General features: G+C 37.1%; 2 protein-coding genes across 2 annotated transcripts; both read right to left on the reverse strand.

The window, feature by feature from the left end:
- Positions 1-1,943: 1,943 nt before the first annotated feature.
- On the reverse strand, positions 1,944-3,708 carry zgc:171704 (Ras-related and estrogen-regulated growth inhibitor-like protein). Its single transcript, XM_051131237.1, has 4 exons — positions 3,446-3,708; positions 3,293-3,346; positions 3,116-3,192; positions 1,944-2,661 (listed from the first exon to the last, which is right to left on the reverse strand). The coding sequence occupies exons 1-4, from the start codon at positions 3,558-3,560 to the stop codon at positions 2,251-2,253; spliced, it is 657 nt and encodes a 218-aa protein (XP_050987194.1). The 5' UTR covers positions 3,561-3,708; the 3' UTR covers positions 1,944-2,250.
- Positions 3,709-4,219: 511 nt separating this feature from the next.
- On the reverse strand, positions 4,220-23,959 carry trim33l (tripartite motif containing 33, like). Its single transcript, XM_051131235.1, has 17 exons — positions 23,614-23,959; positions 22,395-22,486; positions 21,774-21,912; positions 20,803-20,920; positions 19,829-19,945; positions 13,711-13,825; positions 13,109-13,252; positions 12,719-12,830; positions 10,610-12,624; positions 9,292-9,367; positions 9,168-9,210; positions 8,825-8,954; positions 8,522-8,721; positions 6,737-6,836; positions 6,495-6,563; positions 5,572-5,706; positions 4,220-5,424 (listed from the first exon to the last, which is right to left on the reverse strand). Exons 1-17 carry the CDS (start codon positions 23,798-23,800, stop codon positions 5,155-5,157), a joined length of 4,062 nt encoding a protein of 1,353 aa, XP_050987192.1. The 5' UTR covers positions 23,801-23,959; the 3' UTR covers positions 4,220-5,154.
- Positions 23,960-23,978: the final 19 nt, after the last annotated feature.

A 23,978-nucleotide genomic window follows, 5' to 3' on the forward strand; every position in this document is an offset into this window, starting at 1 on the left:
TGTAATATTGACTTTAAATGTAATAAAACATTTTATAAAATGCTATTGTTGTTTTGAGTGCTATTTGAGCATAAAATGAGTAGCTGATTAAATAGTAATATGTGACCTTGGACCACAAAACCAGTCGTAGGTCGAATACATTGTTTGGGTGAAAATTATCGATTTTTTTTTATGCCAAAAATCATTAGGATATTAAGTAAAGATCATGTTTTAATGAAGATATTTTGTAAATTTCCTGCCGTATATTAAAAACTTAAGTTTTGATTAGTAATATGCATTGCTAAGAACTTAATTTGGACAAATTTAAAGGCAATTTTCTTTTTACTGTGCAATCTAATCCTAATATAGACTCAACAACATTTATTTCAGATGTCCACTTAAGCTTTAATATTTGGCCATTTCTTCATGATAGAAAAGCTACAGTCACTGTAATTTCTTGAATATGTGGACATCAAAACGTGTAAACTCAGAATGAGGGTTTAAACTTTTATTTTGAAGTCGCGATGAACCGTTATCATATTAAGATAATAATGTATTCTTCTGTGTTTGCGTAGATGATTTACCTTACAAATTTGCTGAAATGGCGCACGCTGCGTTCCCAGATGAACCTTATAATAAACCCAAACTCACAACAACATGCAGAGATGGAGTTTGAAAGGCTTCACACATGTAAATAATGTAAATAATAACATAAACGTAGCAGCATTTGCTGTGAATGGAGCTGCTCTGAGATGCACGTAACCTACACGCATGTAAATAACTACAGCGCATATATTAAACCTGCATATATTTATTTAATTGAATCATAAGGTTTGTGAATTCTTAATAGCATTATGTTTTATTGCGCCTTTATTTAGATAAGACCGTGCAGTTTCGACAGGAAGCGAAGTGGGAGCAAGAGAGAAGGGAATTAGGTCGGGAAGGGTCCACGAGCCGGGATTCGAACTCGAGTCACCCACAGCGCAACTGCTATATGTCCATGCGCTAACCACGAGGCTATTAGCGCCAACTATTGTGATTTTAAAATGGGTTTAATATATGAAATGCACCATTACTAGACAGGGGCAAAATACAATCGAGGATTTTTTAAAACTGAATGCTCAAACAGAATTAAGAAATCATTGCAGCCCTAGTTGCATCTCGGCCAAATATTGTCCTATCTTAACAAATCACAGGCCTACATCGATGGAAAGCTCATTTATTCAACTTTGAGATAATGCATAAAGCTCAATTTTTTAAAAAATTGACCCTTATAACTGGTTTTGCCCACGGTCACCTATTTCACAATATTACCTTACCTTTTTTTACTGTATTTCTGAATAATAATTAGCTAGGTAAGAAAAGAGACTATAGGCTACTACTATTCAAAAATTGGGGGTCAGCAAGACAAATGCAGTCTAAATGTTCAATACAAGAAAGAAATACAGTATAAAAAAAAAATACACAGTTTAAAAAAAAAAATAATCAAGGCATGTTTTTTTTTTTTCTCAGTTTATTAAAATCGATCGTTGAGATACAAGCAATAAAAACATCTCAAAAAGGGTCTTTAAGTATATAACAGTGTGTTTATATACAAAAGTGAAAGATTGAAGTATGTACAGGTCAATAATATGTACAGACCTCAGCCTTCGCCTGAGGAACATTTATACTACCACCAACCTCTAGCCAGCAAACAATGTTATGGATATTACAATATATACATAAAATATCTATATACATTTTACTACACAGTCTCCTCCCAACTGCCATTTAATAATTCACATCTAAACGTCAGTGGAGACTCAAAAGGAAGCAATGCAGGGAAGATAAATCCATCTCTATATTTCAGGCATCTGAAATCCAAAGCAAAGCTCACTTGAATTCATCTAAATCATCTGTTTAGAGCTGAAGGATCATTCTGCGAAAAATCTGACTATGACAGATCCAGGCTGTACCTTGGTTCATTTCAGTACACATACCTAGTAACCACCTTGCATCAAAACCCAGGATCACATATCTTCAGCACATTTTTTAATTGCCTTGCTCTAACAAACTCCATCTACATTTCTTCACCAAAGCTGGGCTCTGAACTCTTTAACATGCTGTCGTCCTATTCTTTCTCCTTCCATCATCCATGAAGATTAATAGGGCGAAAGTGACTCCCTTTGGCCCCAAAAAACCCATAGGCCAGGTGTCCTGTTTTCAGCTATTTAGATGCTAGGCTGCCAAGGGCCTCATATTTTCATCTTGCTCATCATCTTCAAAAGTTCTTCACTCTCGTTTCTTTCCGAACACTGCGGACACGCTTCTGACGATACCCTTGATTCCGACCATCCCCTTTTTAAGTGCTCTGGACACCTTGATGAGGTCCAGGATTTCGTGAAAGACCAGCTGCACGCCATGGTAGGTTTCAGCCGCCGAGATCTCGAAGAAGCCGCAGTCTGCCGAGAGGGCGAACAGTCTGCCCTCCTCGCTCGACACGGCTCTCTGATGCAGCAGGTCTCGCTTGTTACCCACGATGATGATCGGGGTAGATGCAGACAGCTTCCTAGTTTGGCGGATGAGCTGCACCTGTTGCCGGACCACCTCGAAGCTGGAGCGATCGCAGATGCTGTAGACCAAGATCACACCGTCTGCCCACTGGAGCTGCTTGTCACTGATGGATTCGGTTGTTTCGCAGCTCTGGAGGAGAGGGAATCAAAGGGTCAAACTACATTGACTTTAACAGGAAAGCATGATGCAAAAAACTTGTATAAATGCACAGCTTAATCTACATTTTCAGTATAATTAAATATGATTAATTTTCCTCATATTTTCCAATATGATGATTATTTTTATTAGTTTATTTGTTTTTTAACTTCATTGTAGCTATTTTCATGGCAAAACAATATAAGATAGAAATAGGAAATATAGACAGATTTTTTAACACCCATTTTTATAATGATACTAAACTGAATTTGGGCTAAACTAGTTAATTCTTACAAGTCTTATTAACAGCATGAAACTAATTTTTTGACTAGCCCAGGATTAATCAAGGAATTAAATATTATTATTATTATTATCAACTTATTCGATATATTAAAACACTATTTGTAGTGTTGATGTACAAATATTTCAAACAAAATACACGTCTTACCTGTGGATACAGGGAGTCCCAAATGTTTAAGGCTATACCTCGCCCATCCGTTTTGTCAATATGACTGTATATTGATTCTGAAAGAGAGCATATAGTGAAATTAAACCCCTTCGTTCATAAACAACATAGCTTGTTTGTTATTATGAATGGTAATATAGCAAATCTCATTTGACGTACCAATATCTCCATATTCTCCGATGAACCTTCTGGTGAGAAATCGCACGGTGAGAGCTGCAAACAAATAAATATAATTAATTATTATTCGCAAGCTCACAAAATGAACCATATACACATGAGAAATCTCTGCAGTCAACGAAGTTTTCTGCTCACCTGACTTCCCAACATTTTCTGCTCCAAGAAGCAGAACATTGGCCTCAGCTTTGTGCTGGTTTCCATCCATCGCTTTGCTGCCCAACTGAGGATTTGGTTTGACCAGAACAACCATTTCACCAAGTGAACCTTGTGAATATCTCTAGTGTCGCGTGTTAAGTGTGAGCTCTACGTGCTACTTTAACTATATATAAAAGCAGAGGGTGGGGCTTATGAAAGCTAAGTCGACTTTAAACCAATCAGAGAGCAGTGCGCATGTTCGCATTAGCAAAACTGCCAAGAAAAAAAAAAAACAGGTCCTCACATAGCCCCGTGTTCAGCCGTGTTTACATCAACAGCAAATATTTTTTTCCCCTCTTTAGATAACAATCAACTCGCCCTCAAAAAACTGCAAACGCGAGAGAATCATTAATCCAGCCTTTGTTTGCATTCGTACTGCACAAAAGATTTTAAAACGCTTTATAACAAAATCGTTAGGATAAACTTCGGTGTTTTCTACAACTTAGGCCATTATTTTATTCCATAGACTGGTTTTAAACGTTTTTGTTATAGGAATGTATACGTTTTATTGTTATTTTTGTTATCATAGTGAAACATAAATATGCTAAGATGTATTTGAAATACATTTATTTTGTGCTAAGTATACTCCAAATACATTTACATATTTATGTGCTTAATAAAATACCCTGCAATTGGTATACTAAAGTGGTATAGCCTACTTAAAGTCTGCTAATTTAGAACAACTAATTTTATACTTTAATTGTGTGGAAGTAGTGCTGAGTTTCAACTAAAGATATACTTAAGTATATTTGATTGTGCTAAAGTGGAACTATTGCAAGTATACTTTTGTTACACTATAAATATCTTGCATTTAATGACCGATATTATTCAAAGATCATAGGGGATCTTTATTAAAACACATTTTAGGCTTAATATTAAGAAATATTCATTATGCACAAGTAATACTCCAAATAAAGTTTAATTACATTTTTTATTTCAGCAAGTCTTGAGCGATATGTCAGTAAACGTTAATAGATTTGAACTATACTTGAAATACATTACTTTTTTTACTAGGAAAGGTATACACTTTGTTTATTTTTTGCTATTTTTCAAGCGATTTTTGTGCATGGGTTATTTTTAACTATATATACATGGATTATTTTACTATAGTAGTCCCACTATAATAATCTAAACAAAGAGTAAATTGAAATCACCAACAATTTTAAAGTGATATGTCATATTTCATTATTGCAGGACAACCGGTGTGGGAGGGACAAACTGCACGCCAAAGTTTGACATTTAGGGTTATTTGGAGTATATATATATATATATATATATATATATATATATATATATATATATGTATGTATGTATGTATAGTAATACTAATGCTTGCCTTGATAAGCGCCGGTTGTAAATTTAATTGAAAACAGAGCGAAGTCAAACGACCAAAGGATTGTTGCGCCCTCTGCTGTCATCACAGCTACATAACATCCAATAATGCTAATCATTTTCAACCCACATGCACAAATAGATCATGACCAGAGAAAGAAATGTGAGCTTAGATGAAACAATCTGTTTAATACGTATCTTACTTTAAGGCAAAGCTAAATAAACAAAATACTAAAATAAATAGAAAGTGGTCTGGTTCCCTCTTTACAAAAGATTATAAGTATTTTTGCACTTTCAAAAATATTGACGAAGGCACTTCAGTGTTCAGCAGCTGTGGTGTTTCCACAGTCATCTCTCTCTTTCCCTTTATCAGTGCAGGATTTCTTTGCAGCCGTACCACAGTTTGCTGTGAAAAACGCTCTCATGCGTTTCAAAGTGTTTCTGTGTTTCTCCCGTTCAGTCTCTGAAGTTCTGATTGGTTCCTTGTTGCTGGAGTGATTTAGGAGAGAAGCATGGAGACTCTTCCCAAAAGTCTCATTCACCTGTTGCTGGAAAGATATTTGAAGTCTGACAACCATGTTTTTCCTCTGTGGAAATAACACAAATAGCATGTCATTATTATATAACATTCAGTTAAATTTTTAGGTGTGAATTTGTAGTTCTGCAACTAAAGAAGCTTAGCGGTTAAATCACACAATAATGTGATCAGCTAAACGAACGGTAAATGGATTTACCTCAGAGTTCATCATCAAGATGTCCAAAAGAGTCCAAATATCGGACACCAGCTCAGCAGCAGTCCGATAAGGAGGCTTCCGTTTTCCCAGGAGTCGGCCAAGTATTATATCAAATTCGGCTGTATTTGAGTGAGTCTTTAAAAATAGAGCATAAGATCATTTTTAATCTGGATCTATTTGTTTATTCAAAAACATTCAAATGTGAAGCAAACAACAAAATCATGTGGTGTGACAAAGGCAGAAGCATTCTGGAAAAATAAGGAAATGAAATCACAGAGAGGAGCCCTGAAGACTGACATGACTGGGTATCAAGGTCAATAAGTCTATTTATAGATCCCATAATTTGCCTATGAAATGGCAGTTAGTTCAGGTTGTAAAATGTCATGTGGGGTGTTATATTAATGAATTAATAATTGTATTACTTCTGGTATTTTTGCACCCATTCAAGGCCCAGAAAGGTAGCAAGGACTTTGTTAAAATAGTTAATGTGATGTCAGTGGTTCAACCATAATTGAGAATACTTTTTGTGCACAAAGAAAACAAAAATAACTTTTTTCAAGTTTTTTTCTCTTCTGTGTTTTATTTTTGGGTGAACTATCCACTGAATATGTAAACACTCACATGTATTGTTTACATCTTAAATGTCACATGTAATGAAAATGTATTTTTAATCGATAGTTACACCACATGACTTTTTTTCATTAAAATCATTACATTTAAACGTTTGTTGTGCCTGAGGGCACATTTCTAAAAACTTAGCACAAGCATTAACCATTCAATAAACTGTCTGGAAAAATAATATTATTAGAATATTGGATTATCATCAGTATTTGTGACTTTTCACATTTTAATATTTAGAAAAAGTCAATTGTGGACTAACAAAGCTGAGGTTATGCTAAATACAACATGCACTGTGTATTTACCTTGGTGGCGCTGTAGAGCAGGCTCTTGTTCTCATCACACAGGAGACCAAGGAGAAGCTTCTCACACTTCTGAACAGAATAAATGACATTACACTGGTGTGACTTCATATCGTTTTAGGACAAGAGATGGAAGATGTGACATGACACTATGCTAAACTACAATCCTCTCCTAAAATATCCTTTTGAAAAGTGTTGCGAGTTTAATTATGAATGTAGATCCTGTCGCGCTGGTGGTGTCTCACTCTTTGATCCTGCAGACTCAGACCAGGTGTCCCCAACTCCTCACTGCCATACAAGAGTGTCTCATTTACATCCTGACACAGCAAACACACCCAATCTTTACTGCAAGAGAAAAAAAAAAAAATACACCAAGACTCAAATAGAGAAAGAAAATGTATTGTTTTTAAAGGCACAAGCTTGCCAAACTCCAAAGCCTTATAAATCATAGATAAAAACAAGTTTGTAGACAAATTTTAAGCTGGCTTGAAAAAGCCTAGCCAGAAGAGTTGAAGTAGTTTTCAAGGCTTGAAGTTGGAAAGGTTCGGTTTTGAAAAAGTTAAGGTTGAATTTAGTAGTTTTGAAAGCCAGATAGATTAACACATTAATGTGTTGCTTGAATGATTTAACATACTGCTAGCATAAACTAGCTAGTTGAAAAAAATCTGTTAAAACCATTTTATTTATAAAAACCAGCTAAAATCAGTTGATCTGACAAAAACAAACAGCTAAAACCTGTTTATTTAACGAAAAACATCTAAAAACCAGCTAAAACCAGCTGATTTATTTAAAAAAAAAGGCTTAAAACCAGCTAAAAAGTCAATTTAGCAGAAAAGGCTAAAAACCAGTTAAAACCAGCTGATTTAACAAAAAACTGCTGAAAAAAACCCAGCTAAATCCCTATCGACAAGCAGCTAAAAATAAGCTAAAACCAATGAAAACCAGATAAAACCAGCTGATTTAATGAAAAAGGCTAAAAATCAGTTAAAACCAGTTGATTTAACAAAAACAAACAGCTAAAATCAGTTCATTTAATGAAAAACATCTGAAAACCAGGTAAAACCAGCTGTTTTAACAACAAAAACCCTGCTAAAAAACAGCTAAAACTAGTTGATTTATTAAAAAACAGCTGATTTAGTAAAAGGCTAAAACAGCTAAAATCAGTCAATTTAGCAAAACAACAACAACAAAAAAACTAAAATCCAGATGATTTATTAAAACCAGCTGCTTTAGCTTTTTGATAGATAGATAGATAGATAGATAGATAGATAGATAGATTTAACGTTACCTGCTAGCATGTGCTAGCATGATTTAACATGTTGTTAGCATAAACTAGCTAGCTAAAACGAAAATTAATAAAAACAGTTAAATACCAGCTCATTTAACGAAAAGCAGCTAAAACCAGTAAAAAACAGCTAAAATCAGCTGATTTAACAGAAAAGCTAAAAAAAAAAAAAAACACAATTTAGCAAAAAACCTGTTAAAAAACAGCTGATTACTGTTTTTTTACTGGTTTTAGCTGCTTTTTGTTAAATGAGCTGGTATTTAGCTGTTTTTATTCATTTTTTTTTTTTAGCTAGCTAGTTTACGCTAACAACACGTTAAATCATGCTAGCACATGCTAGCTAGTAACGTTAAATCATTTTTAAAAAAGATAAAGAAAACAGCTAAAACCAGTTTATTTAGCAAAAACAGTTAAAACCAGCTAAAACCAGTTAATTTAGTAGAAACAGTTATAAACCAGCTAAAACCAGTTCATTTAATGAAAAACATCTAAAAACCAGCTAAAGTCAGTTAAATCCAGTTTAGCTTAAAAGAATAAAAGCCAGCTAAAACCAGTCTATTTAGCAAAAAAAGCTAAGAACCAGTTAAAACCAGCTGATTTAGCAAAAAAAAAGGCTAAAAACCAGCTGATTTCTTTAAAAAATGGTTACTGAGTTCACTTAGTGAAAAACGGCTAAAACCATTTTTCTCAAGCCAACCAAATGAATCAAAAATCAAGAGTTGTACAGTATTTCTGAGGGTCTCACCCAGGTTTTGTGAGAATTGGTGGTATGTGACAGTCAAAGTGAAAAGCACTGCCACATTTTACACACAGAAGTGCAGCTCCTGCAGACAGACACACGGCACAGAACTCTACGTCAGATTCCGGGGAGCTGTCCTGAGACACAGAGCAAGAAGAGGATCTAGATGGCACTGGATCTTCATACCATCTCCACACCTGTTTAACCTGGGGAAGAACAGGGCACAATTGAGAATAGCTGAGGTGCTAACATGGCTTTATGCTAACAACAGTCATATGTACTCTGGTCTTTCCAGTGTCATGTCTTTACCTGTCCTCCCTGGGATTCGTGCACTAAGATGTGATCTGTGGAGGTGTCTGTAGTAAGGTGGAACTCTGGGAGTGGCTCTCCAATTGGAGGCAGAGAGATGGGCAGACGCACAAGAGAAACGCGTACATACCTATTCGACAAAAAACAGTGGTTTCAGGTAAAAAAAAAAAAAAAAAGACATCAAATGTGAAAATGTATGTAGTCAAAAGTTTGGTGTAAGCAGAGTTTTAGGAAATGAGGTAGATAATTCATGCAATGCTGAAAGGATGCAAATAGCCACTATAGATACTGCTATGAAGCATGTCTTCATTCAGTACTATAAAATAATACATCTAGAGTCCACCTCTTCAGTTGTTTGATTTGTCTCCTGGAGTGTTCCAGCGTTACTAAAATACAGAAAAAAACAGGAATGAGTGAGGAGAACAAACGCTAAATCTTTGAGAGGAAACTCTTGAGAGGAAAATCACCTGCAGATTCTTCGTCTTCTTTTTTTGCCTCCCTGTCGTCAAAAGCACTTTGCAAAGTCTTGTCATGAGTTGTCCTCTGGTACAAAAAGAAAACTTTTAAATGAAACACAGATCTCTGACATACTCTCCATACTTCTGTCTGTAATGGTGCTTTTCCACTGCATGGTACGACTTGGGTCAGCTCGCTCTACTTTTCCAGTGCAATTAAGTACCACTTCAAAGTGGATGGTTTTATAGAATGATCACCACCTTGACTATTGACCAATTTCATGCATTCTAAGTTATTTACAGTGTTAAAAAGTTGAATTCTCATGGTAAACAATGCCATAGTTTCAAAAAATGATTTGGATGTACAATGGATGCCAAATATCGTCGTTCGATACACACTAAAAAAGTAGTGTGAAAAAATGATACTGCTGTGGCTGTTGCTGACTCTTTAAATCTTGCGGGTTTGGTGTCTTGTGTCGCAAATCTAATGGCGCTGGTAGTGACGATTCTTTCGGACCAATCAGGCTCCTTTTCCACCAGCAGAAACCGAGTGCTAGTTCAGAGCTAGTGCTATTGGCGGTTCGGAGTTGGTTCGACTGGCAAGCATTCTAAGAACCAGTTTGCTTTTCCACGTGCTAGAAGAGCCACCACAGAGCCAGGTCTTACGTCACTAAATGTGTCTCACTTTTCCCAGCAACGCTAGTGTGGCAGCGCCTAACACCGACCGACACCAAAGCACTGCAAGAGAGATTGGAACGATTTTGAACCACTCTCACGGTACTTTGATGCCACACGCCGACCAGTCTGTGCAGCGTTGACACATCCTGAACAAGCCTAATATCAACAATGGCTTTGTGAACCTACATCAGCATCCAAACATGTCGAATCCAATGTGTTCGTGTTTAGTTCCTATTTCAAAAAAAGCCTGGTCAGAAGTTTGTGTTTGTCTTGTTGGTCACAGTAACCCTGTCCCCGGCACCTGATGCAATCAGTTCTTACTTCTAGACCAGCAATATTTTGATGCTACTTACAAACCACTTTTCCTGGTTCTGAGCTGGTGTTTTGGGTGTTGAAAGACAAAGAACTGATTTGAAACTAGGCTCCGAACCAGCACTCGAACTGCACTGGTGGAAAAGGGGAATTGGTGATTTGCAGTTTTTACACATCACATTTTAGTATTGGTACGGCTTGCTTGAAACCTCAACCAAGGTGGTACTAAAGAGTACAAGGTATTACGTACTATAGACAGTGGAAAACCGCCCATAAAGTGAGACGTACCGAGCCGTACTATGCAGTGGAAAAGCGGCGTGAGAATCAAACCTTCACAAACCTCTACTGCAAGGTCTTCTGGTGCGCTACAAGGAGTTGAATCCACTGGAGGTGTGGCGTTTAGATTGTCTTCTGACCTGATAGGTATGGATGTTGCCTCTACAAGCTGACGGAAAGTTGCTGGCATGCCAATGCTCCAGTGTTTTGGTCCATAGTTTTTCTTGTTGGATGACTGACCATCTTGAGCTTGTCTTGAACATTTCTCCTGGTACATGCTGGATGGGCCAGAGGAGTGGGCAGGATCTGGTGAAGGTTCTTTGGGAGCTGTCTCTGACACAAGGGAGGAGGCCAAGTTGCTCTCCAGATGATCCATATCAGTGACATTCGTGCTGCTCACACCTGCATCCTGATCACAGGCGGAATCAGCCAAGGCCTTGACTGGGAGGTTTGTGCTTTTGTATGTGCCTCTATTACTGTGGAGGGTATCAGTGGAAGGCATTTGGTCTACAGGAAGTAAAGATCCACTAGCTGTGTCTGGGATAGCATTAGAAGTTGTACTCGTTGGATTTGGTGCACAAGGGTCCTCCGGGGTATGATTCATCCCACCACTGGAGACATTAGAGACTGCAGTAGCATCATTTAAAGAAAGTGCATTTACAGTTGAAAGGACAGTCAAAGGAATATTGGGTTGCACTGAAAAAGAATGTCCGGACCCCACGATAGTGGTTTGTATTGGATGGGTCAGTATGAGTGCTTGGTTGTACGTTGGTACAGAATGGGTTAGTATGGTTGATTGGTTGTTGGCTAGTAATGGTTGGATTAATACAGGTGTTTTGTTGTTGGCTGGTATTGGATGGGTTAGTATGGGTGTTTGGTTGTCGACTGGAATTGTTTGAATTAATACAGGTATTGGACTGTTGGCTGGTATTGGTTTGATTAGTTTGGGTTGTTGGTTGTTGCCTGAAGTTGGTTGTTTTTGGTTATTAACTGGTATTTGATGAGTTAGTAGGGGTGTTTGGTTGTTGGCTGGCATTAGAGGAGCTGGTGCGAGTGTTTGGTTGTTGGCTGGTGTTGGTTGGATTAGTTTGGGTGTTGGGTTGTTGGCGGGCAATGGATGAGTTGTTACAGGTGTTTGGTTGTTGAGTGAAATTCGTTGTTTTTGGTTATTGACCGGCATTAGATGAGTTGGTACAAGTGTTTGGTTGTTGGCCGGTATTGGATAAATTGGTGCGAGTGTTTGGTTGCTGGCTGGTACTGGATAAGTTCTGGGGGTTTGGTTGTTGACTGGAATTTGATGAGTTAGTTGGGGTGTTTGGTTGTTGGCTGGCAGTGGATGAGTTGGTGTGAGTGTTTGGCTGCTGACTGGTATTGAATAAGTTGTTCCAGGTGTTTGGTTTTTGACTGAAATTGGTTGCTTTTGGCTGTTTACTGGTGTTGGGCAGGGGAGTATGCGTTTTTGAGAGACCGACAAAGTAGAGCGATAGGCCTTACTACATTTGGCTGACTCAGAAATATTGTATATTTGAGATGCTGTGCAGTTTGAGAGTGGAAGATGAGGCTGAGAATAAACAGACGAAGAAGACTTCATGTGGGTTTTAGGAGCAGACTGAGGAAAATATGGCGCACAGTTCGATGAGGGACTGTAAGTTTGTTTGGAATGCTCAGAGATGACTTCATGGGACTGGCCTTGGAGTGATGGTGAGGAAGAAAAACTTTGACGGTCTGAAGAGGAAAGTTTATATTGATTCGGTTGGGATGAGGCAACAGTGCTACATGAAGAGTGGGTTGTGGCCTGATTAGAATGAGATGGCTGGCTGGGCTGAGATGGATGATGCAGACTATGAAGGGCCTGGTTCATTTGCACAGTCTGAGAGGAGGCAGAGGGACGCATTGCAGAACTACTGAAAACACAATCACCCTGAACCTGCGTGTCAACACTTGAAGAGGCCGGTGCAGGACGAACATCAGTGGCAGTTACAGGAGAATTTGGATTTGAGCTTTTCACAGACTCTGAGTGAGTGGAACCAGTTCTCTGATTGGTAAATGGAACAAGAACCTTTTTAATCCTCAAAAATCCTGGGCAGAAAGAAAGGAAACGAGGTTAATTTATAGATTTTTATCAAATGTAAATACATTTTAGTAACAAATAAAGTGGAAAGTTACTGTTTACCACATTTCATGATGTGCTGACAGATTTCATTCTGAAGCTGAATGTGCAGTTCAATCTTGGTCTCAGGGGTACATGCCTTCTGGGACAGAAGCTTTTTCACTTGGTTCTGAATCTGGGTTAGAGATACAAAAATACAGCAGACACTAAACACTCAAGATCTGAATGACAGCCAGTTTTAGTCACAAATATGGGAATACAGTGACGTCACATGTAACATACGAATATACAAATGTATGCACCTCCCCTCAAAACATATGACAGAGCTAATATTGTCCTAAACAATTTCAACCTAAAGGGGGAGTCTTTAATATAATCAGTATGACTGTGACGAGCAAGGTTTAGATCTCTTAAATGATATACAAGGAATAAGCAAAAAATAGAACAGCTTACTCTTTTTGTGTGGACCAGGAGGCAGTGGCCCTCTGTGCATAGAACCTTGTCAATTAAAGCCGCTATGTAGTTCTGACAGCCTTCCAACCTGTTCAGGGATGTCTTCCTCTCCGACAAACACCCCACCTCCTCCGCATACAAGGCCTTAAGACATTCAAAAATAAATCAGTGGTTACAGATTTGAGGCTCCTGAACAGAACCGAAACAGGAAATTGGACATCGTTCTGCTAGGAATGTCCAGATTCTTTTTGCTAAGTGCTTTTAGGTAATGCTAAAGTATGTGGGCATTTCTCACAAAGAGGAAGTAATTTCCTTTTCTTTCTCATAAGAGGTTCTATTTTGATACCAAACTTCAGCTTTTATTATACAAATGTTTTAGATCATCCAAGATCGTTGTTTATCATCTGTTAGAAGTTCTTGGTTTGCTTCTTTTATTTGTTTTGCTTAATTCCTGTTTTATATCCTTAACAGTTACATGCTTATATCCAAATTGAATATTGAAATAACAACAACATCCATAAAGGGATTTAAAATATAAGCTATAACTAAATCATATACAGCATGCTTCAGTAAATAAGGATTATTGAGTTTTAAATGCTTACCTCTATCTCCTTTAACATCTGCATGGCTTTCAGAACCAGAGTCTGATAAATGGAGTGGACTACCTGTCTCAACATCTTCTTTGCTGCCACTTTTATATTCTCAATGTCCTTCAATCTAACAAAGATGAAAATAGCACAATAAATACACACAAGAGGAAGCTAAAACAGGAAATGTCTGCAAAGCAAAATCATTGCCTAACACCTTGGGATGTAAGCACATTTGCTAGAAACTACCTGATACTGTTCTGCAATATTTAGTGAGCTATGAAAAGAATGCTTTGTGATCCACTCTTATTATTTTTTAAATACTTTATTAGGTCTTTCCATTCAATTCAATATCCCCCAAACCCCCTTTTATATATACTGTTTTGAATATTAAAATTGATAATGCTATTTACCTGTTTCAAAGAAATTTTATTTTTGCTTGCTTTCAAGTTGCCATGTATGCTTGAATATAAAAATGTTATAGGATTTGTATTGATGTAGAGCTTAGATAAATGTGCGTAACTTTCCTTGTTTATTTTGTAGAACTGGATGAAATGAGCAAAAAGGTGTGAAAAGTAAATGTATGAACTTAATGCTTGCAACTAACCACAAAGGTTACTGAGAGGGCACATGGGTGTGAAGACGTGCTAAAAAAGTGCTAAAACCGCAAGCGGAGGTACAACAGACAAATACGAAGCAGAGAAGCACGAGAAGACGACAACGACTTAGGCAATAGCGGAAGGATCTTCAAAAAAATGAAACAAGATTAGCAGAGACTGATACTCCTACAACAGGAAGATTGGATCATACGGAATATAGAGGAGCTGATGAGACCAAATGGTATTGGAAGTTCCCAAAAAGAAGTATAAAAGATCTGAGAAGTAAACCACTCTTCAGATGCTGTCTGCATTAAGCATGAAGAACACCTGACACCCTATCGAGAGGTGATTGATAGTGTCTCCTATGTTTATTGCTGTTTAGAGTTTGATTACAGAGCTCAAAGCTTAGCTGATTTTTTTGTTTTATTTTTGGATTAACTGTTGTATTCTAACCAATAAAATAAGAGATGTTATTGTTACCATTACCTCCCGTGAGACTTTACTTATATCTACAAACTGAGCCTCAAAAAAGAACAACCACAAGAGAGTCTTCTATGTCATTCCTGAAGGACTGGAGGTGTAAAATAAAAGGACACACAGAGGAACACTACAAACTAATTCACTTATATATGTATGTGTATATCCTTATGAAAATGAAACATGGTTTTACTACAAATAAAACAAACCAACACAACAGTTCCTATAGTCAAACAACGGTAACCATAAATTAACAACGGTTTTGCTATACTAACCATTGTAGCCTATTTTTAGTAAAACTGTAGTTATACAAACGTATCAAGCCTTAAATACAGTGCTGCTCAAAAGTTTGTGAACCCTTTAGAATTTTCTATATTTCTGCATAAACATGACCAAAAACTTTGTCAGATTTTCACAAGTTTTAAAAATTGACCCCAATTAAACAAATGAGTGGAAAATATATACTTTGTCATTTATTTATTACGAAAAATTATCCAGCGTTAAATATTTGTTAGTTGCAAAAGTATGTGAACCTCTAGGATTAGCAGCTAATTTGAAGGTGAAATTAGAGACTGTTCAGAAGTGTTTTCAGTCAATAGGATGACAATTAGGTGTCAGTTTATGCTCTGTTTTATTTAAAGAACAGGGATCTATTGAAGTCTGATCATGTTTGTGAAAGTGAATCATGGCACAAACAAAGGAGATCTCTGAGGACCTCGGAAAAAGAGCTGTTGTTGCTCATCAGGCTGGAAAAGGTTACAAAACCATCTCTTAAGAGTTTAGACTTCACAAATCCACAGTCAGGCAGATTGTGTACAAATGGAGGAAATTCTAGACCACAGTTACCCTCCTCAGAAGTGGTCGACCAACAAAGATCACTCCAAAGCAAGATGTGTAATAGTTTCCAATGTTGCAAAGAACCCTAGGATAACTTCTAAGTAGGGGTGGAGCCGAACCCGAATACGGTATTCGGAAAGGCACAAATAGCGTGTTTTTACAAATACTTATTTCGAACAAATACTTAAAAAAATATTTGTATTCGGGAACAAGAAAAACTTTATATCAAAAAGCTGCGTTTCCTCATGAGACCGCAGTGCACGCCCGCATGAGCGAGTGAGTGAGTGACATTCAGGAGTCGGAGGGGTTGGGGGCAGGGCATATGCTCCCAAAATTTAATCTGCGCGACCTCAAAATATATTTGGAAGCATTTGTGCGAGTGCGAGAAATCGTTGCAGTGCGACTTGTTTTTATTTCTTTACAAAACTTTCGCTAGCCGAACTACTGCCCAGAGCGCTGTGAGCTGATACAGTGACAGTTTCGCCGTTTTCTCCAACATTACATAACTAATGAAACTCGATCTGTACATTCTTAACAGATTTTAGATATTAGTCGTCAATCACTCCGTGTCACTGACACTGCTCCGCTGAAACTCGGAACCGGCCGTTTTTTTCTCTCTCTCTTAACCAACCTCTGTTCCGGATTTGCACAAACTACATTGCAATTAGGGGTGTGTGATATGACGATTTTTGATTGTGGACAATTAAAATGTCTCCACAATCTGCTTTTGAAGAAATATACTATATTTTGTGCTACAGCGCACATTCTGGCATACACTCACATCAAATGATAACTCCACTCACGCAGGGGCGTAATTTCCACTGGGGACACACTTTTCAAAATCCCGTTTGTGTCCCACCACTTTTGAATAGTTTTGTTAAATTAATGTCTTGTATTGTGGAATGCACGCTTAGCACCGCCGAGAGTTTCGCGCCATCGTTAAAACGAAACCGAAAGTAAAACGCGCGCGCGCATTCAAAAGCAATTTTAATAGCCCTCGTTTAGAGAGCGACTCCCCAGTTCACCTTAGCATAGCTTCCCGTCACCCATTAACTTAGTTGAAACTCCTCACATGGATTTGGGCAACCAAATAGAAAAGAGTGTGGCTGCTGCTGAGATCTCTTGGTCCTCCACCAGCCAAAAAAAGTGTGTAGAAGTGTAACGCAAAAAAAAAAAAAAAAAAAAAAATGGATTTTTACGCCTATTTTGAATTTTACTCGAATGCAAATACAAATACAAATACTTTTCCCCCCCTCAACAAATACAAATACAGATACAAATACCGGCTGCTTTGCACACCCCTACTTCTAAGCAACTAAAGGCCTTTTTCACATTAGTTAATGTTGAAGTTCATGAGTCCATCATCAGGAGAACAATGAGCAACCATAGTATGCATGGCAGGGTTGCATGGAGAAAACCAGCAAAAACACTGCTGCCTGTCCACAGTTTGATAAATAGTCAGAAGGCTATTGAAGAAATGTTTTGTAGATGGATGAGCCCAAAAATTTTGGTTTAAATAAAAAGTGTTATGTTTGGAGAAAAAAAACACTGCATTTCAGCATAAGAAGAACCTTATTCCATCTGTGAAACATGGTGGTGGTACCATGTCGTCCAGGGGAGCTGGATAGAACATTGATAGAACAATAAATTCTGAATTATACCAGTAAATTCTAAATGAAAATGTCAGGACATCTGTCAATGAACTAAAATCTAAAGAGAAAGTGGGTCATGCAGCAAGACAATGACCCCAAGCGCACATGTCATTCTACCAAAAAATGGTTAAACAAGAACAAAGGTAATGTTTTGGAATGGCCGAGTCAAAGTCCGGACCTTAATCCAATTAAAATGTTGTGAAAGAACCTGAAGCAAGCAGTTCTTAGGAGGAAACCCACCAACATCACTGGGTTCAAGTGTTTCTGTACTAAAGAATGGGCTACAATTCCTACAGGTCATTGTGCAGGACTGATCAGCAGTTACAAAAAACGTTACCTCCAGTTACTGCTTCAAAAAGGGGTCACAACAGATACTGAAAGCAAAGATTCACATACTTTTGCACCTATTTTTGTCTTGTTTGATTGGATTTTCTTTGTCAACGTTAAGGACTTGTGAAAATTTGATTTTTATGCAGAAATATAGAAAATTCTAAAGGGTTTGCAAACTTTCAAGTAGCACTGTATATTATCTAGGGCTGTGTAATCCACCTTCACATTCATATTCTATTAATATTGGATTGTTAAATGAAAAACACACCTGAACGTTATTCCTCTAATATTAGATGTCTAGAAACTTCATAAATATCCTTTCCTTATTTTTAGATGTTTTTCCATTTGTAATTCAAAAATGGCTCGTAACAGCAGCTGGTACATATGTTTATCTTACAAGTGCCTGAAAATTAGGGCTTTTACTGTTTTACGAGCATATGCTGTGTCTCTCTACCCACTCTTTACCCAGGCTTGCATTCCTCTGAGGCGATAAGAGTTCTGTGCTTTCTCACCAATTTTGGCTTTTTGACTCTGCCAGTTCCTTGATTACTAATTGTTTTAACATATACACGTATGTGAATCAATGTTGTGGAGAACTGATTAAATTTTTGTTAATTATTAAGTATTATTGACTGTTACTTAAACTCTAATATTCCAAAATAGAACATCAAAGGAACTAACTAAAAACAATGCCTCTTTCAGTAGTCCTGAGGGAAACATCCTAAGCTTTGTGTGAGAATAGCGAGGCAGTGTCTGTCTTATCAGAAAAACACTAGCTAGAGAGAGACTGCATGCCCAGACACATATATCATTACATTTAAGTGCTTGAGTATAAGTCTTTGTATGTGAATCTGTATGGTTGTAATGAATAAATACCTTGTATTTCAGCCTGGCTATATCTTACAGATGGATTTACACCACATACATGTATCTCAATAACAGAATTAACTTAGAGAAACCTTTTTTTGCTTTTTACTTTTTCAGTAATGTTTCCAGAGGCCATCTGTTAGCAAGATGTAAATTGATTCGTTCTTGTATTCACTGTTGGGTCTGCTTTGATCTGTCATTCACACCTCTCCTTGTTCCCACCCTTTCTTTTTTCTGTTCTCTTTACCACTATCCTTTTGAATAAACATCCCTGTTTACACCTTGTATTAAAATTTGTCTGAAGTGACTCAGTCACTGACGCCTAGGCTAGACAGATCGCAATTTACATCTGTCACGCGTCTCCTGTTATCATTAGTGATAGCATTTCAAAGGCAGAATTTCACTGCATCACTACATTTTGATAAAGCATAAAATTTATTAATAAAACACATTGGATCTCTCACAAAACTTTTTTTGATTTTTTTCTTATCTTTATCATTTATTATTATTATATACATATATATATTTTAATGTATGCCCTGTTTAAATGTATTTAATATTGAAAATGGATGCCAATACACATTATAAATGGTTCCTACTCAACCTAACTTTGGAAATAAGTTACTACAATATATTTGTAATAGAAGATGGTATAAGCATTTTAAGCCTTTTTTTGTTGGGAGAATACTCAAAATTTTTGATGTGGTCCAACAGGATGAAATCATAGTCTAAAGCTAAAAAACTGCATACACTATGCAATAATTACTGCTCAAAATCTGCAGATTGCCTCTAAATTTTGAGAACTGCAATTTAAAAAATAAATAAACAAATAAATAAATAAATAAATAAATAAATTCTCTTCACCCAAAAGTTTACCCAAAAATTCTGTCATCATTTACTCACCCTGGTGTTCCTCCATTTAAGACATTTCTCAAAAAACAGAGACCTTTCTCATTTATAATAATCATATAAAAATATGGGTGAAACAAGGATGTGACTTTTGAGAAAGACTTCTAACAATATGTGACCCTGGACCACAAAACCAGTCTTAAGTAGCATGGGTATATTTGTAGCAATAGCCAAAAATACACTCTATGGGTCAAAATTATCGATATTTCTTTAATGCCAAAAATAATTAGGATATTAAGTAAAGATCATGTTTCATGAAGATATATTGTGAATTTCCTACCGTAAATATATCAAAACTTAATTTTTGATTAGTAATATGCTAAGAACTTAATTTGGATGACTTTAAAGACAATTTTCTTGACAGATTGTTTTTTCAACTTGTGTACTGCAGATTTCTTTCAATAAAAATTATCTAGTTATCAAGAAGATTAGATGTAAGTCCACATGGCTCCATTCAGTTACCTTGTCTCTAGAAGCAGCAGGCTGCTGGTGACTGTCTCTTTCTGATGTCTGATAGAGTCCAACAAACAATGCAGCTGCTGTCTCTGAGATCCCACAGCTTCTTCCTGCTGCACAAAACTGACACACAGATGGACACTTAAAAACATGGACATAGTTGTGACACTGTGATAAGGTATTGTTGGGGAGGAAAGAAACTGACAGTTTTGGTCTGACTCCTCCAATATCACAACGTTTTTACAGCTAAGCAAATAGATGAGAAACAATTATTCAAAACATATAGTAGGGTGACCATATTTGAAGAGAGTGGGGGCCGGATGCATGGAGGGGGTGTTTGGGGGGGAGAAGGGATGGGGGGCCCAAAGTACCGCAATGGCCATATCCCATATCAAAACTCAAAATATATTTCATTTCCATACCTAAAATGTATATTTTACAGTCAGCCTTCTGCAGATTGATCATAAACAGCTAAAAGGCTACCAGTGGCCATCACAAAATTTAAAGGAGAAATCCACTTCCAATTTACAAATAATTTACGCACCCCCTTGTCATCCAAGATGTTCATGTCTTTCTTTCTTCAGTCGTAAAGAAATTATGTTTTTTGAGGAAAACCTTTCAGCATTTTTCTCCATTTAATGGACTGATATGGTGCCCCAATTTTGAACTTCCAAAATGCAGTTTAAATACGGCTTCAAACAATCCCAAATGCAGTTGTAAACGATCCCAGCCGAGAAAGAAGGGTCTTATCTAGCAAAAAATAGTCCCGGCTTTAAAACAAAAACGCACACAATAAATGGTGACTGTAGAAAGCAAAAGCAGAATCCCAGACATTTTGGGCGATTTAGAAATCCCGACTTGACTCATTTTTTTAGGTCCAAAAAGAGGACATGTCTGGGGAAAAGAAGACGTATGGTCACCCTACCATATAGTTTAAATCTTCACATGCACTGATCTGAGTGGGTTGATATGGACTATACCTGTGGCCCCTATGAGAGATCAGCTGACAGTCCTTACAGGTGAGCTCTTCACAAACAAGACAGAAGAACCTCAAGCTCTCCTGAGGGTGTGAGGGACAGCGTCTTCTCTGTATCCAACCTGAACAAAACAAACAACCAAACAGATCTGATAATGCACAGTAGTAAATAGTGTAAGAGAAAATATTATTTTCTCCATGTATATCAATGCCACTGCCTATACATGACTTTGTTAATCACACATGAGTTACAGAGATTTCCTTGCATAACTTTTAAATCATAAAAGATGTCATTATTTTTATTGTATATATTTAAAACACATTTTCTACCGGTTCATGAATAAATCATGTTTTTGACGAAGGATGTAGGGAAGAAGGACAAAAGTAATTGCTTCTAGATAATGTTAACTGCTTTAAAAAATTTATGGGGACTAACTGAAGGTTTCAAGCAGGTTGCTGCCCAGCGGAGGTTATGCCATACATAATAAGGGTTAGAGTTTGACTGATAAGCACAGAGATGTTGTAAGTTATCTGACAAACTCAATACAGCGCCTCAGATAACTTCTGAATACTTCTAAGTACTAGTACTTTTTATTATTTTACTTTGTGTCTTGAATGTTTGAAGTTTAATCTACAAGTGCTGTAAAAACAACTTGGGAATAATGCCTCTATCTGTAGTCAAGGCCTGGGAAGAGTCTAGGGAGTCAAAATAATGTTTCATACGTCAGGTTAGCATATAATGGGATGTTGAGGAAGACTAATGTGGATGATGATAATTTTACTGAGTAAATACTTATTTTGTAGCTCTCTGAGGTATGTTTTGGTTGTAAGAGAGACCACCTTGGATCACGATTTCAGACTAATAAATTCGATTTGATAATTTTACCACTGAGTGGTCTGGGTTTAATTATAACAGCTGATTTCCCACCACAACAGCAATGTTAGTCGGAAGTGTGCAGGGACTTGAAATCTAACCTGTGGGAGGTTTTTTGGGTGTGACTTCATGGTCACGAGTCATTTTCACCCTATGATGAGCAGATGTACAGTCTAAACACAGGGTCTCCTCACACTGGACACACCATCCACTAACCTCACCCTCTTCACACCCGGCACACTGAAAAGAATAATTCAACATTTTGAATTAAGATTAACAATGGATTACAAAGAGAAAATGCCTTCTTTATGACAGTGCTTAAGCTTGAGGGCCTTCACATCAAGGACAATAACTATAAAGTTTTAACAAACAATCTAATTATGTGAAAAAAGAGATGAAAAAGAGGACAAACATCGTTAGAACCACATTCATTTTTTCCCCAGCTGATGAATGGTAAAAACACTGACAGCCAATCAGAATTGTATCAGGCCACTTGTATCAGGCAGTTAAAGCAGCAGCATGTGCTTATAATAAATATAACATTAGCATGCATTCGTAGTGTGGATGCTAATACAGTTACTGTAATAATTTTCTTCACATTTATCGTTCTTTATGTTGAATAAATATCATTTGGCAACATCTGAAAAAAAAAAAAAAGAGTACAGACTCAACTGAATGTACCATTTTATTCAAAACTTTCTCCTTAATCTGTGCACTCTTACCTTGGGGGCCTTGTTATTGTTAGATGTGTCTTCAAAAATGGCACATTCTGTGACCTCGGACAAACAAAAGGACTGTGCACATAATGGACAATCTAGACGAAAAGAGAAACAAAATCCTCAGCCACACAAAAATGAAACACTTTTACAATATGGAGAGCTGCTTCATTACTAATTTCAAACTAATTTACTGTGTATGGCCTACATGACTGCATTTATAAATAAAGAATACAGAGGAAAGTATCAGAGATGGGAGATGCTACAGGATAAGATAGAAAGATAGATAAGGTATGTAAAACTCATCATATTTATATGCCTTTGCAACCTTTCCAGAACCCAGAAAGTATGGTAGATAAGAGAAATAATCTTTTAAAAAAACAGACTAGCAGGTGGTTTTCTACAACGAAACCAGGTATTGTGAAAACTAACAAGCAATTCTGGAAAGTACCAGGAATGATATATCAGAGAATGGTCGGTACTTTCACTAGACAGAGACTGATAATGAAATTGTACAAAGATGGTAGTCTGGACAGACAAAGATTCAGATGTTCTGCAGGCACTGTTGTCTTCTTACTAATTTTAACTTCTGGAACTCTGCCTCCTGAGCATTATTTTGCAAGACAGAGAAGACTTTTCTCCACTGCAAGGGATGAATTGTGGTATTCTTTAATGTTAATGCAAATTATATTCAATATGTAAATAACTAAAAACAAACCCTTGTTAATAAAACACAATCAAAATTAAGCGTGCTTGCATGTGGATCTGTTGAGAGCAAGTAATATATTCCATCCACAGTGGCCATTTAATATAAAACAAAAAAGAAATGTGGGACCCTTTGATATTCTTTGTCCAAACTTCCTGAATCGATAGGAAATACGTCAGTAAGCTGCGATTTCATAGAATTTTTAGATCAGCATTATCAGTGTGCGTTCATAAAGTGTAATGTTACAAATGTCACTAAAATATTAGTTAAAACAGTATAACGTTATACAATGTTTGTTTAGCAAGTTAGGTAACGTTAGATAAGAAAAACGTCATATCGCGGCGGTTCATCTGGCCCCCAGATGAAAAACACAACCTGGCCAATGGACCTCGGACATTAACTTTATAATCGTCAGGACTACATTAAACCTGTGTGACGCTATTTTAAATCCGTAACGTTCAAAGTTGGACTTTAGTGAGCGCCCCAGTCAAACTGTGAACAATACAAGCGGGTTCTCACCTTGTGTAGCTCCATCTGTGCAGATCTTCGCAAGGCAAGTATTACAAACTATATGCAGACAAGGCAGAAGTCTGGGGTCTGCAAAAGAGTTTAGGTGCACTTTGCAAACAGCGCAGCATCCGTAAACAGTTCTTTGTAAATCCGGATGAGGCGACGCTGGACGCCCTGTTTGGTCAGGGGTAAACATCTGTTTCTTGAGAATAAATTAATGTAAACAGAGGTGTAACCGCAAATAAAATGTATCTTGATACGCCTCGCAGGAAAATCGACGCGTTATGGTTATTATTGTACGAAGCATTCGGAGATCTAACGGTAAGCCGTTGAATATGCAGTTCCAAACTTTTCTGTTCCGTGGGGCGGAGCTC

Source organism: Labeo rohita, chromosome 16 (assembly GCF_022985175.1).
Source record: "Labeo rohita strain BAU-BD-2019 chromosome 16, IGBB_LRoh.1.0, whole genome shotgun sequence".
Lineage (NCBI taxonomy): Eukaryota > Metazoa > Chordata > Actinopteri > Cypriniformes > Cyprinidae > Labeo > Labeo rohita.